The 15,083-nt window shown below is 44.1% G+C and overlaps 1 protein-coding gene across 1 annotated transcript; it reads right to left on the bottom strand.

The window, feature by feature from the left end:
- Positions 1 to 1,735: 1,735 nt before the first annotated feature.
- Positions 1,736 to 8,417, bottom strand: LOC141092270 (protein kinase C theta type-like). Its single transcript, XM_073578261.1, has 6 exons — positions 5,411 to 8,417; positions 5,240 to 5,302; positions 4,584 to 4,722; positions 3,801 to 3,992; positions 2,911 to 3,039; positions 1,736 to 2,289 (listed from the first exon to the last, which is right to left on the bottom strand). Exons 1-6 carry the CDS (start codon positions 5,560 to 5,562, stop codon positions 1,951 to 1,953), a joined length of 1,014 nt encoding a protein of 337 aa, XP_073434362.1. The 5' UTR covers positions 5,563 to 8,417; the 3' UTR covers positions 1,736 to 1,950.
- Between the last annotated feature and the right edge of the window lie 6,666 nt (positions 8,418 to 15,083).

The following is a 15,083-nucleotide window of genomic DNA, read 5'->3' as shown; positions in this document are numbered from 1 at the left end:
GTGTGGAGAAAAAAGACACGGAATTTCAGGAAAAGAACATGTCGCCAACCATTAAACATGGGGTTGGATCAATCATGCTTTGGGGCTGTGTTGCAGCCAATGGTACAGGGAGCATTTCACGGGTAAAGGGAAGAATAGAGTCAATGAAATTTTAGCAAATTCTTGATGCAAACATAACACCATCTGTAAAAAAGCTGAAGGTAAAAAGAGGACTCATGTGATTTTTATTTTTATATTATTTTTACTTTTTTTTACTTAGTCCCTCTATGGAACTTTCCCTTTTATCACACTGGTCGCTGTTATAAAGCATTGCAATGATTTACAGCTGTCAGGTCTGCACTGACACACAAGCTTGTTGTACCATGCGCTGAGCAAAGTGTAACAAGCCTGCTAGCCTGGTGACACGGGTCACCATGGCAAGGATCAGGACCTCACAGGGGCGCCGATCAGTGGGGAGAGAGAGCTTCCCTTTCCCTGCCCTCTATATGCTACGATCGATATCATTCGCAGCATTTAGGGAGTTAAATTGCTGAGATCAGTGCGGGCACCGCTCCTGGCAGTGAGAGCTGGGGGTCAGCTTTCATGTTATCTGAACACCTGGCGACGATCATGCAAAATCGCGATGACATACCCTGCAAATCCAAGGTCAGGAAGGGGATAAAACTGTGAATTTGTGTGTTTTTTTTTTATTTGATATTTAGCACTTTGCCTTCAGTGTGGCAAATCACAGCCAACTTCGGCTTGTCCTGGTCCAAAAACTGGTGTGGATTACACACCCGCTCAAAAGTAGGCGTCCTGTGCAGTTTCTTGCATTCTCGAGGGGCAGGACCTGAACATTCCTATTGTACACACTTAGATGTGGGGAAGTGTGTTTGACGAGAAGCGGGAAACTTACATTATCCATTGAGGTCACTAGAAATGTGGAGAATTTGTGTAATTTTGTGATAAGTGTAGACTGGACGGTCACATCCTGGGATAGTTATTATGGGTTACTGCTGAACCTGGAGCGGCAGACATATCACCCAGTTCCCAGAATATCCTCATTGCTATGTACAGTGCATGTCATGATAATTCTCTACCATGTGGCGCCATACTGTGCCATTCTGTGCTGGGTATCACCAGCAGAGTCCTGCAGCTAGAGTATTCCACCCGTGTAGTCAGGGCGTTACTGCACTCCCAAGTTATTGGGTGACTGATGTAACTGTATTCTACTTTTGATGGGACAGATATACAATAGATTAGTGACTGATGGACATTAGGCCTCATGCGGAGATGGAAGTGAGTGATAATGTGAGTCAGCTGTGTATCCAACCCTCTGCCGCCTTGTAGGGCGCGGTCTCGGCTCCTGAGCCCGCTCCATGCACTCACAACCAACATCCGCTGTACATATACAGCTAAAGAAAATCCTCATAGCACACGTAGTAACAGAAAACCCAGAGTTCTAGTAACAACACAACCCCGTCCTCAGGAATAAGCAATGACAACATATAGGGAGGGCTGTAGGAAGGAGCCGGTGAGTTTACGTGTTACATCGTAACTGTGCAGACTACTAGAGGCCCAAAACCTTCTTACTCAGAAATTCATGTTTTATGTCACTGTGGACATCAATTCTTACAGATGTGTAATGTAGAGGATAAGTAATAGTATGTGAAACCCATGACAATGTGCAGTGTTACCACCTTTCTATAGATCACACACTGGTAATAAATACAGAAATACACGAGATACAGGATGATGATGTTCAATAATTAATCATTTTATTTTTCTCTCCTATCAGTATGTTTTGAGTTGTGGGAGGAAACCGGAGTACCCGGAGAAAACCCACACGGACACGGGGAGAACATACAAACTCTGTGCAGATGGAGTCCCAGATTTACACCGAAGACCACCGTGCTGCTCGCTAACAGCGCTAATCACTGCGCCACCATGCCGTCCTGTAGTATGATGGTCCTACATCTCCAAGTAGCCTGCCAGCCAGATGAGAATGCAGGAGACTGATATGTAACAGAGAAGATAGAAGAACTCGGGGTTGGGATTCCTACAGACCCCGCCTCTTTCTTCAGACCACACCCAGGTCCACGCCTTCCTGAGCCAGTAGTCAGGTATTGGGGGAGGGGGCTGCGTTATATTTCCATTGCTGCGGCTGTTAATGCTCTTCCACCTCTTGCTCATGTAGGAGAAGCCACAGAACAGCCGCTGGTCCTCCGGGGTTACAGGTGGCTTCTGAGCTTCAGTGTCAGACATCACTTGGTGCAATTCAGTTTGTTTGTTGGTTTCCATAACTGGGATCTATAGAAGAAAGACAAATCAGTCTGGTTAATTCATTAGGTATTTAATTATATCCGTCCCCTCCTGAGGACAGCTGTACAGATTGTGGATGAGCCGTGGTAACCATGTGCAGATTGCCGATAATCGCCATGATGCATCGGTACTTGCAGCTTGAGAACAAGTCAACTCCTGGTGCTGCCTGGCAATCTGCGGTATCCACATCTGCTACAGCTGCACCATAAAGCTGTGTTCACATGTTGCAACCACATTGGGTTCTTTTTACTCAGTGTCAACAATAATGCATACTTTTGTTGTGTTTTTCCCACAAAAATGTCCAGAGCATAATGGTTCTTTTTCGTAGAAAAAAATGCACAGTGTGAACACAGACTAACGTATCCAAATTAGTCACTAAGTGGCCTTCTGAAGAATTGGGGACAATAATTACACTTTTGAGAAATATGTAAAAGCCTGTCCATCCTGCCCCATACTGTAATTCCACCCATTTACCAGCAGGGGAGGATAAACACATTCTGGCCTACACTATGTAGGATTGTTGCTCATTATTTGAGTATTTCTTACACATATTATCACATTATACAGACGAGGAGGTGACATTATAATAAAATAACGCTGGGCACTTACAGCTGTCATTGTAAATGGTGGACGGGACCTTCCCGCCTCTAATTCCTCCCAGTTTATGGGCGAGAAGAATGGATGTCCTTTTAGATTGCTGCAAAGAACCTGCCTCTTCTCTGGTGATTTACACAAGAGCTGCAAATATATAACATTATTATATCACAAGTAATAATATAAATAATCTCAGGAAAAACAGCAGTAACAGAATTATTTTCTCACTTTCTTACAGAAAGATGAATTTCTTAAAACAACCATTGCTAGAAACAAATATGATAGGACAGGATAGGATAGTACAGGATAGGATAGTACATGATAGGATAGTACAGGATAGGATAGTACAGGATAGGATAGTACAGGATAGGACAGGATAGGATAGTACAGGACAGCATAGGATGGTACAGGATAGGACGGTACAGGACGGGATTGTACAGGATAGGATAGTACAGGATAGGATAGTACAGGATAGGATAGTACAGGATAAGATAGTACAGGATAGGACAGGATAGGATAATACAGGACAGCATAGGATGGTACAGGATAGGACGGTACAGGACGGGATTGTACAGGATAGGACAGGACCGTACAGGATAGGATAGTACAGGATAGGCCATCAGTAGTCGATCAGTCTGGGGCCGATACCCGATAATCCTGATGATTAGCTGTGTGAAGAGGTTTTGGTGAACACCGCAGCCTCTTTACTGTATAAACTGGCCTGTAGATAAGAACAGTGTACATATAGGAGAGGCTGTCCCGGGGCTCCAGCATTGTCCCCATTCCTTGTATTGGATAAAGCTGAAATACCCAACACAGTGGTGATGAAATGTACGGTGTATTATCTAATCTCCTGACTGGTCTATCCTTCCTATGTCTCCAGGTAGAAGTGTCCATTTACTCACTCTCTCTATGACATCCCTGAGCTGAGAATCCATGGTGTGCGGATAGCAAGGTTTATCTTTTGCCACTGAATGGGCAAGTCTTTGAGGACACTGACTAGAGTAAAACTGGTAAGAGCCTGTGGCCATTTCGAAGACTATGACCCCAAAAGCGAACAGGTCAACCATATTATTAAAGGGCTGTTGACGAAACATCTGTGGAAACATAAGATTAGAAGAGTAAGTTAGTACATTGTTCATCCTGGGAGAGAGAAAAGTACCATGGTCCATGTTTACTGGTAGTGTTTTTTCACACCTAAACCCCCATACATATGACATGTCGGCCAAAAGATAATTTGGTTGATAGCTACCTCTCAAGTTGAGAAGCCCCAGTGTTTTTTTCTGTTTATTATGCTTTTTTTATACAGTGCTATCTTATTCCGCAGTGCTGTACATACAGTGCTTTCTCTATCACTATGTCTTTGAAGTGTGGGAGGAAACCGGAGAACCCGGAGGAAACCCACACAAACATGGTATTGTCCTTGGTGGGATTTGACCCCAGGTCTCCAGAGCTGCAAGACTGTAGTACTAACCACTGAGCCACCGTGCTGCCCTAGGCTTATCCTTCTGATATTGGCCAGTTCGGCTGACTTTAGTCTAATATATATGGGGGCCATTACACAGTCCATCTATTAGATAACGTTAGTAAATGTGAGCGCTGTGGTGATTGATCTGTGATTCCACAAGCTCCACATTAAATGAGAATTGCAGGTGGATAATAATAGATATTAGTAGTCAAATATTCACCTCAGGAGCCATATAGGGAAGAGTGCCACAAGCGTGTCTGATCTTCTGAGAGCCAAATACATTCATAGCAGCAAGGCCGAAATCAGCAATCTTAGCGTGTCCATCACCATCCAGAAGAATGTTTTCTGGTTTTAAATCACTTAAAAAAAGAAAGAAAAATAGTTCTGTGAGTCAGATCATAAATCAGCTGTAGTGCTTGGGTTGCTGTGGGGGCTTCACAGGACCACTCACTATACACTGGGGGCAGATTCACTAATCCTATCTTGTGTAGACATATATCAGGATGTCTGAAAACGCGACAAATTCATCACAGTGTCTGTGTGACACATTATGAGCATCTTCAGAGACTTTTGTCTGATGTTACACCACTATTGTTTTCATTACTTAGAACCAATAATTTTCACAAAAATCTGGTTACAGTTTAGTTGCACGTTGTGACATTGTAAGCCACATGGATTCCCATCAAACTATTCCCATTTCCATAAAAGCCTTGTTCCCTCTTCAAGTGAGCCCCAAAAGTGTCTAAAACATTTCATAAAGGTGGTACACGTCATGTTCACCAGAATTTTAGCCAAATAACACCACAATTCTGGCACTGTTAACTATTTCCCATAGTAAATCTTTCCCTACGTAGAAAACAAGAAATGACTTATTACCGGTGAATAATCCCCCGACTGTGGAGAAACTCTATTCCACTCAAGATTTCTGCTGCAAGGAACCTAAAAAGGAAGAAAAAACTCCTATCAGCATTAATTGTTCTACTGAACCACTAATAACTATGAGGGGAGACAGCGGCCACAGAAGTCACAGAGCGGCTGCTCTCTTACCTGATCGTGCAGACATCTAGGGGGCCTCTGGAACCGATAAATGCAGCCAAATCGCCACCACTCAGATATTCCATGGCATAAAATACATAGTCCTGTGCGAGAGGAGGGAAGATGATGGTAAATAATGCAGATTTTATCCATCCTGATAACATTTACTATGATTCTGGGACCTATACTGTATATCCAGAAGACATGTCTGTGTCTGCACACATTGGAGAGGTGTCCAGGGTAAAACTAAGTCAAAATCCTCTAATAGCCATCAGTAATGGCGCCCAGGGCATACAGGCACACAGAGCAAGCAGCAGGTCCATTCATTTGCACAAACAAAGATTAAATTTGCAATCTAATGAAATCAAATGGACATGATGGGGAGAAAGGAGAGAATTTCTAGAAAGTGAAGAGTCTCTTACCGCTGTCTGGAATGTGCCATAGACATGTGTGATGAATCTGCTGTCTTCAGTAATTTCTAGGACATCTCTCTCTATGCGGAGGATGTCTTTATAATTCTCCAACAATTTCCTCTTCTTAACCATCTTGACTGCCAGCTGAAGTCCGCTGGGTTGATGTGTTGCCAGCATCACCTTGCCAAAGCCGCCTTCTCCAAGCTTCCTGGTAAAGATGAAACTCTCCAGGGAAAGACAGGCAGTCACTTGCTCTGAAGGGCTGGTGGTCTGAGCACCGATTACACCTAGAACGGAAAACAGATATAAGAACTAACAATCTTACAGTCGTGCTCATGTATAATGCTACAATAAATTGGCAATTTTTTTAAATCTGTCATGAACTATGAACTATGATGAACCTGGTTACCACCATGTTCTGGCTGGAGAGCCCCAAGTATAGAAAGTGGAGAGCTCTTATGTATGCGGCAAGATGTACGGGATAAGATTATGTCATTAGGTAACATTTTGTAAAATAAATGAACACTTTATATAAAGCATGGATGTAACCTGTGACTAAATGACTATAGACTTTACCTTCTGGAGCTTGATTGATGGATTTATCACTCTCACGTCTTCTCTTTGTGGTGGTCTCAGTGTCAGATGTCCTCTTTCTCTTAAGTTGTTCTCTACAACTTTGATTTTCAACTTGCTCATGATGTAAGTGAGAGCTCCTGGTTTTAGCTGATAAGCTAAACCTTATTTCAGAGGTAACATCCTTTCCACTCTCAGATTCCACCATTCTTCCTCTCTTATTTGGGGTTTCATCTCCTTTCTCAGGAGATGTGTTCCCTCTTTTTTTCCCCTTTTTAAGGGCGTTTTTCTCTGGAGGATGTCCAGAAAATGATGTACAGGGATCATCTGTCTTCTCAACAGGTACGTCCTGTACAATGTCCTGAGAAGTTTCTCCTCTCTGGGAAAAATTCTCTTCCATGCAACTCCTTTTAGCCCTCCTCTTATTCTTTTCACCACACTTCCTTTTTCGTCCCATGATAAGTTAATATCAATAATAACGAAATTGCTAAGTGCGCAAAAGTAGTCTTCACTCTCCAACCGATGAAGGTAAAGTAAGAACAGCGACATCGGAATCCTTAACCTAACAATCACCTAGTATTGTGACATCATCACCATTGTGACATCATCAGCCAGAGTGTAAGCGATGATGTCACAATACTAGGTGATTGCCAGAGTGTAAGCGATGATGTCACAATACTAGGTGATTGCCCGAGTGTAAGCGATGATGTCACAATACTAGGTGATTGCCCGAGTGTAAGCGATGATGTCACAATACTAGGTGATTGCCAGAGTGTAAGCGATGATGTCACAATACTAGGTGATTGCCAGAGTGTAAGCGATGATGTCATCGGCTGCTGCAGGACTAAGTTTGCCATAATCAGATAACCTAGTATAAGAAAAGTTTAGCTTTTCATAGTAACATATTTAGCATATTTCAAGATCCTACTCAAGGTCCCTAAATGTTTTGCATCTAACTATTTAAAAAATTGTGAACACTAGAAAAAAACAAGAACTGATGCAGCAATAAATACAAAGATTAATAACCAAATACATAATGTTTTTTTATTCAGTGTGCAAAATTGCTGGACATGATCTCATTAAAATAATATATGAAGAAAAACATATGATAACAATCAGAGACTCAGGTCACCAGAGTACCAAGAATATTAGACAGGTGATTTTTATGTTATGGCTGATGGGTGCAAATCTGCAGTGATGCACATGAATGAAAATAGGAACAACTCCATATTGTGCCCCCACCGCCTCCATCCCACAGCCCTGTGTTGTGTAGAGGCCATAGTGACATTTTACCTACATACAACAGTGTATAAAGTCTCCACATTCTCCAGTGGATTTTATACTCACTGGCGTTTTGTCCACAGTGATATTTTACCCTGTAGGAGCCATAGGATGACGCAGTTGCATGACTTTATCTCTCTGTGGATGTAATGTTACTGTATTATTACTGCGAGGTAAAAAGTGAAAAGAAACTGTCCGGCGCTAGGAATCCGTTGGCTGCATTAGGAGATCAGCTGTATATAATGGATCTCCCAGGATATCCGACCATAAGGGCGGTGCTGGACACTCTATAAGGTGTAGTCCACATACAGCATCTTCAGAGAAAAGAGTGTCAGTCACTCTGGAAGTGAAATGCTCGTATACATTATTTCTATGCAGCGGTAGATGGGACGTGCATGCAGGCAACATTCTGTGGCACCCGATGTTTCGCACTGTGACTGACGCTTCTTCTGGCCCGACTCTATCATGACGTCAGTACAAATTGTGCTATTGCCGCATCTAATTTCCTTTGGTGTGGAATTTTCTAACCAGGTGGTTTTCCGATCACTAAAGCGGCTCCACACTGAAATATCTTTTTTTATTGTGATTGCGATTCTAATTTAAAACCTGGATAATTGTCAATTATATGACAATTTTTATAAATGGCTGATTTTATAGCTGCGTATAAAGGACTGTGTTTAGAAAATCCGTTTGTTTTTTGTTTTATTCTTTCTTCATCTTTAGAATATGGCAGCTCAGGCCGGTTTCACATTTGCGCTTTATAGCGCAGCGACGGCCTGCGCACGGCCGCCACTAAGCTCCGCCCCCTGCCGGCTCCCTGCCCGCCCCATCTGGTCATCGCCGCCTACTAGCGCACATGGGCGCTTGCGATCTGCGCACCCTATCTTTAGCATAGGGTGCGCAGATCGTGCGCTGGCCGTGCGCTAGCAGGATTTTGCTGTGCGCTGCGCACTTTTGAAGGTGCACCGAGCGCGCCGAAATGCAACATGCTGCGTTCGGCGCACACGGGAGCACTTTCAAAAGTGCGCAGCGCACGCCAAAATCCTGCCAGCGCATGATCTGCGCACCCTATGCTAAAGATAGGGTGCGCAAATCGCAAGTGCCCATGTGCGCTAGTAGGCGGCGATGACCGGATGGGGCGGGCACGGAGCCAGCAGGGGGCGGGGCTTAGCGGCGGCCGTGCGCAGGCCGTCACTGCGCTATAAAGCGCAAATGTGAAACCGGCCTCACTGGGGCTTCGTATCTTCAGAGGTTCTGTGACTTCATTTTTTTGAGTACCCTCTTTTTGTTAACTTTTCTTTTAATTCCATCTCCTGTTGCGTGAGGTTTTCCATAATATTATTTGTGCATCGTATACACAAGAATGGACTGTGTGGATTGGATTTTTTACATGTGGAGGATGGGCACTTTCTTACTGCAAAGAAAGAGTAGTTTTCTGTAGTTTTTAGTGATGATTCCATTGTTAATTATAGAGACTGAAATGTCTAAGAATTCTATGCTGATACCATTAACCTTTCTAGTAAATTTCATGTTAATTGTTTTAACCCCTTTCTGCCATATGACGTACTATTCCGTCCATGTGCCCTGTGACTTAATTCCCAGGGATGGGATAGTACGTCATAGCGATTAGCGGCACCCACGTGGTGAGCACCGCTGATCGCGGCCGGGTGTCAGCTGATTATCACAGCTGACACCCGGCACAATGTGTCAGGGGTGGTCACGGACCACCCCCGACTCGTTAACCCCTTGCACACCGCAATCAAACACGATCGCGGTGTGTCGGGGGTTAAAGGGAAGCATCTGCAGGGAGGGGGCTCCCTCCGTGCTTCCCTGAGGCCCCCCCACGGCAGCGCAATGTGCAGCGCTGCTGCGGGGGGACTCCTTCCCTGCAGGCCCCCGAATCCAACGTGGCGACGGGGGCCTTCGGGGGCCTGCAGGGAGCTGGCTTCCTCATGCCTGCAAAGCGCAGGCACGAGGAAGCCTGCTGCACTGCCTGTGACAGATCGCTGATCTGTCACAGTGATCTGTGATGTGACAGATCAGCGATCTGTTACAGGACAGTGATGTCCCACCTGGGACAGGGTAATAAAGTTAAAAAATAGGGTTAAAATAATTTTAAAAAAATCGCCAAATAAATTAGAAAAAAAAAAAAAAAATTCTCCCAATAAATTCATTTTTTGGAAATAACAAAAAACAATAAAAGTACACATATTTGGTATCGTCGCGTCCGTAACGACCTGCCCTATAAAACTGTCCCATTAGTTAATCCCTTTAGCCCAACCCCTTAAAAAATAAAAATAAAAAACGAAGCAAAAAATAATGATTTATTATCATACCACCAAACAAAAAGTGCAATAACGCGCGATCAAAAAGACGCATATAAATATCCATGGTACCGCTGAAAATGTCACCTTGTCCTGCAAAAAACGAGCCACCATACAGCATCATCAGCGAAAAAATAAAAAAGATAGCTCGCAGAATAAAGCGATGCAAAAATAATTATTTTTTATATAAAATAGTTTTCATTGCATAAAACCGACAAAACATAAAAAAGACCTAAATGAGGTATCGCTGTAACCGTACTGACCCGAACAATAAAACCGCTTTATCAATTTTATCGCACGCGGAACGGTGTAAACGCACCCCCCCAAAAGAAATTCATCAAACGCTGGTTTTTGTTCATTCTGCGTCCCAAAAATCAGAATAAAAAGCGATCAAAAAATGTCACGTGCCTGAAAGTGGTACCAATAAAAATGTCAAATCGTCCCGCAAAAAATAAGACCTCACATGACTCGGTGGGTCAAAATACGGAAAAATTATAGCTCTCAATATGTGGTGATGCAAAAACTATTTTTACAATAAAAAGCGTCTTTTAGCGTGCGACAGCCGCCAAAAATAAAAACCGCCATAAATAGTAAATCAAACCCCCCGTTATCACCCCCTTAGTTAGGGAAAAATAATAAAATTAAAAGAAAATATATTTATTTCCATTTTCCCATTAGGGTTAGGGTTAGGGCTGAGATTAGGGTTAGGGGTGTGTTGGGGTTAGGGTTGGAGTTAGAATCAGGGGTTTCCACTGTTTGGGCACATCAGGTGCTCTCCAAATGCAACATGGCGTCTGATCTCAATTCCAGCCAATTCTGAGTTGAAAATGTCAAATGGTGGTCCTTCCCTTCCAAGCTCTGCCATGCGCCCAAACCGTGTTTTACCCCCACATATGGGGTATCAGCCTACTCAGGACAAATTGCAAAACAACTTTTGGGGTCCAATTTCTCCTGTTACCCTTAGGAAAATAAAAAATGGGGGGCAAAAATATCATTTTTGTGGAAAAAAATGATTCTTTTATTTTCACGCCCGGGCGTTATAAACTTCTGTGAAGCACTTGGGGGTTCAAAGTGCTCACCACACATCTAGATAAGTTCCGTGGGGGGTCTAGTTTCCAAAATGGGGTCACTTGTGGGGAGTTTCAATAGTTTAGGTACATCAGGGGCTCTCCAAACGCACATGACACCCGCAGACCATTCCATCAAAGTCTGCATTCCAAAACGTCACTACTTCCCTTCCGAGACCCAACGTGTGCCCATACAGTAGTTTTCTCCCACATATGGGGTGTCAGCGTACTCAGGACAAATTGGACAACAACTTTTGGGGTCCAATTTCTCCTTGTACCCTTGGGAAAATAAAAGAAAATGGGGACTAAAAGATCATGTTTATGGAAAAAATACTTTTTTTTATTTTCACGCCCGGGCGTTATAAACTTCTGTGAAGCTCTTGGGGGTTCAAAGTTCTCACCACACATCTAGATAAGTTCCTTGGGGGGTCTAGTTTCCAAAATGGTGTCATTTGTGGGGGTTTCCACTGTTTGGTACATCAGGGGTTTTCCAATCGCAACATGGTGTCCGATCTCAATTCCAGCCAAAAACGTCAAATTTTCGCTGCTTCCCTTCCGAGCTCAGCCATGCGCCCAAATAGTGGTTTACCCCCACATGTGGGGTATCAGCATACTCAGGACAAATTGCAAAATAACTTATAGGTCCTGTTACCCTTGGGAAATTAAAAATTGGGGGTGAAAAGATCATTTTTGTGGAAAAAATATGATTTTTTAATTGTACCGCTGTACGTTATAAACTTCTGTGAAGCCCTTGTGGGTTCAAAGTTCTCACCACATATCTAGATAAGTTCCTTTGGGGGTCTAGTTTCCAAAATGGGGTCATTTGTGGGGGGTTTCCACTGTTTAGGTACATCAGGGGCTCCCCACACGTGACATGGCGTCCGATCTGAATTCCTGCCAATTTTGCATTGAAAAAGTCAAACAACGCTCCTTCCCTTCTGAGCTCAGCCATGCGCCGAAACAGTGGTTCCCCCCACATATCAGGTATCAGCGTACTCAGGACAAATTGCACAATAAATTTTGCAGTCCAATTTCTCCTGTTACCCTTGGTAAAATAAAAAAAATGAACCTGAAGTATTTTTTTTGTGAAAAAAAGTTAAATGTTTATTTTTTTTTTAAATATTCAAAAAATTCCTGTGACGCACCTAAAGGGTTAATAAACTTCTTGAATGTGGTTTTGAGCACCTTAAGGGGTGCAGTTTTTAGAATGGTGTCACTTTTGGGTATTTTCTCTCATATAGACCCCCCAAAGTGGCTTCAAATGTGATGTGGTCCGTAAAAATAAAATGGTGTTGCAAAAATGAGAAATCGCTGGTCAATTTTTAACCCTTATAACTTCCTAACAAAAAAAAATTTTGGTTCCAAAATTGTGCTGATGTAAAGTAAACATGTTGGAAATGTTACTTATCAAGTTTTTTGTGTGCTGTATCTCTGTGATTTAAGGGCATAAAAATTCAAAGTTGGAAAATTGTGAATTTTAAAAATTTTCGCCAAATTTCCATTTTTTCACAAATAAACGCAAGTTATTTGAATGAAATTTTACCACTAACATGAAGTACAATATGTCAGGAGAAAACAATGTCAGAATCACCAGGATCCATGGAAGCGTTTCAGAGTTATTACCTCATAAAGGGACAGTGGTCAGAATTGTAAAAATTGGCCCGGTCAAGAACGTGCAAACCACCCTTGGGGCTTAAGGGGTTAAGTTACAATTTTTATCCTTTTTGTCATATCCCTGTTTATTATCCTTATGTTGTGCAGACTTTTTTCCATCCGTATGGCTTCTGTGTTATTATTCAGCAGTAAATAAACTTTACAAGACCAATGTGTCCTTAAAAATTGGATGTAAAACATATGATATACTGATTTTTTTTGCACACCCATAGGCTTCAGTAGGTGAGTCTCATCGGAAAAACCGAAGAGAGTGGTGTTATCTGAACAGCTCAATAGAATAACATTGATCCGAGCGCTGTCCGTGTGAGGTCTGTTGAGACCGGGGGGAGCCCGGCTGATCGCGGCCGGGTGTCAGCTGATTCTCGCAACTGACACCCAGTACTAAGTGCCAGGAGCGGTCACGGACCGCTTCCGGCACTTTATCCCCCGGAACACTGCGATTAAACATGATCGCAGTGTTCCAGAGCCGGCAGAGGGGCTTACAGCTTACAGCTCCTCTGCCTTTGGATCGGAGACACCGCGGCATAACACGGGTTCCCGATCGCTGCCATGGAGACCCATTATTGTGACATCGGCGGCTATGCCCGCCGATGCCCCCCCAGCAGTAGCGCACGCAGCAGCGTCTCCTTACCTACGCGCCCCCGTCCAGGCGCGCGCCCGTCCTGCGTTCCTCCTCACAGCAGCTCCTAGTACCCGCTCCCTGTCGCGCATGCGCCCCCTCCCGCTCTCTCCCTCCAGCGGTGGGCGGCGCTGAGGGGCAGGACAGGGGGACGCACTTCCGGGTGCTAGGATACTTCAGGCGTCCTCGCTGTGAGGAGGACGCCTGATGATCGTGTAGTCTCCTGCACCCTCTGGCCGCTACAGTCCTCTGTAGTTCCTCTTGCCCATGCTCTGCTTCCCTGCCGTGCCCTGTGTTACATGCCTCAGTAGTCCCTCTTGCCCATGCTCTGCCTCCCTGCCGTGCCCTGTGTTACATGCCTCAGTAGTCCCTCTTGCCCATGCTCTGCCTCCCTGCCGTGCCCTGTGTTACATGCCTCTGTAGTTCCTCTTGTCCATGCTCTGCCTCCCTGCCGTGCCCTGTGTTACATGCCTCTGTAGTTCCTCTTGTCCACGTTCTGTCTCACGGCCTTGAACTGTGTCTCATTCCTCTGTCCGTCAGTCCCGGGCCCGTATCTAAGCCAACCTCCTTCCTAGTCCTTATTTGTCCGTGGAGCCGTCCCTCTTGGTTCCGGCTGTCGCGCTTCCGTCCCCTGTGGTCCTGCCCCAAACGATCCCTGTATAGGGGTCGGTCTTCACCTGGAGTGCTCGGCCCAGGGGCTCCGGATCCGCGATCCAGAGGGTCCACTCTCCGACGTAGCTCTTACCTAAAACGTCACAATTATCATTATGAGGACATCCGAGTCTCCAGGCCGGAGAGACTTCCTGTCATGCGCAGTGCATGTCAGGAAGTCTCACAGGTCAGTGTACAGAAGCTGCAGCGCTGACAGCTTCTATAGCATGCAGATCTGCATGCTATAGAAGCAACGTCTTAACAAAATGAGTGTCCCATAGTGGGACAAAATGTATAAGTAAGAATGAAATTAAAAAAAAAATTTTTTAATAATTGTAAAATTATTTTAAAAAATAATAAAAAAATTAAATATTCTATAATTAAATCAATATTTGAATAAAAATATCTAAACAATAAAAGTACACATTTAGTATCGCCGCGTCAGTAATGACTCGACCTATAAAACTGTCCCACTAGTTAACTCCTTTAGTGAATACCATTAAAAAAAAGCAAGGCAAAAAAACAATGCTTTATTATCATAACACGGAACAAAAAGTGGAATAACCTAAGACCTCGCCCTATCCTGGATCTCCTCATACCTTTCAAACCACACATTCAGCATCTCCCACTCCCACACTACCTCCTCATCCCACCCTCTCTCTGTTGGAGTCCCCCAAGGCTCTATTCTAGGACCCCTACTCTTCTCAATTTATACCCTTGGCCTGGGTCAACTCATAAAGTCCCATGGATTCCAGTACCACCTTTATGCTGACGACACTCAGATCTACCTCTCTGGCCCAGACGTCACCTCTCTGCTGCCCAGAATCCCGGACTGTCTATCAGCCGTATCCTCCTTCTCCTCTCGCTTCCTCAAGCTCATTGTGGACAAATCTGAACTCATCATCTTTCCTCCATCTCACAGATCTTCCTTACCTGACCTATCTATCACAGTTAATGACATCACGCTTTCCCCAGTATCGGAAGTCCGCTGCCTCGGAGTAACCCTTGACTCTGCCCTGTCCTTCAAACCGCACATCCAAGCCCTTTCTACCTCCTGTCGCCTCCAGCTCAAAAATATTTCCA

The sequence above is a fragment of the Dendrobates tinctorius genome, unplaced genomic scaffold (assembly GCF_039654945.1).
Source record: "Dendrobates tinctorius isolate UK_male_01 unplaced genomic scaffold, ASM3965494v1 ptg000059l, whole genome shotgun sequence".
In the NCBI taxonomy this organism is placed as follows: Eukaryota; Metazoa; Chordata; class Amphibia; order Anura; family Dendrobatidae; genus Dendrobates; species Dendrobates tinctorius.
This window is presented reverse-complemented; position numbering and strand designations above follow the sequence as displayed.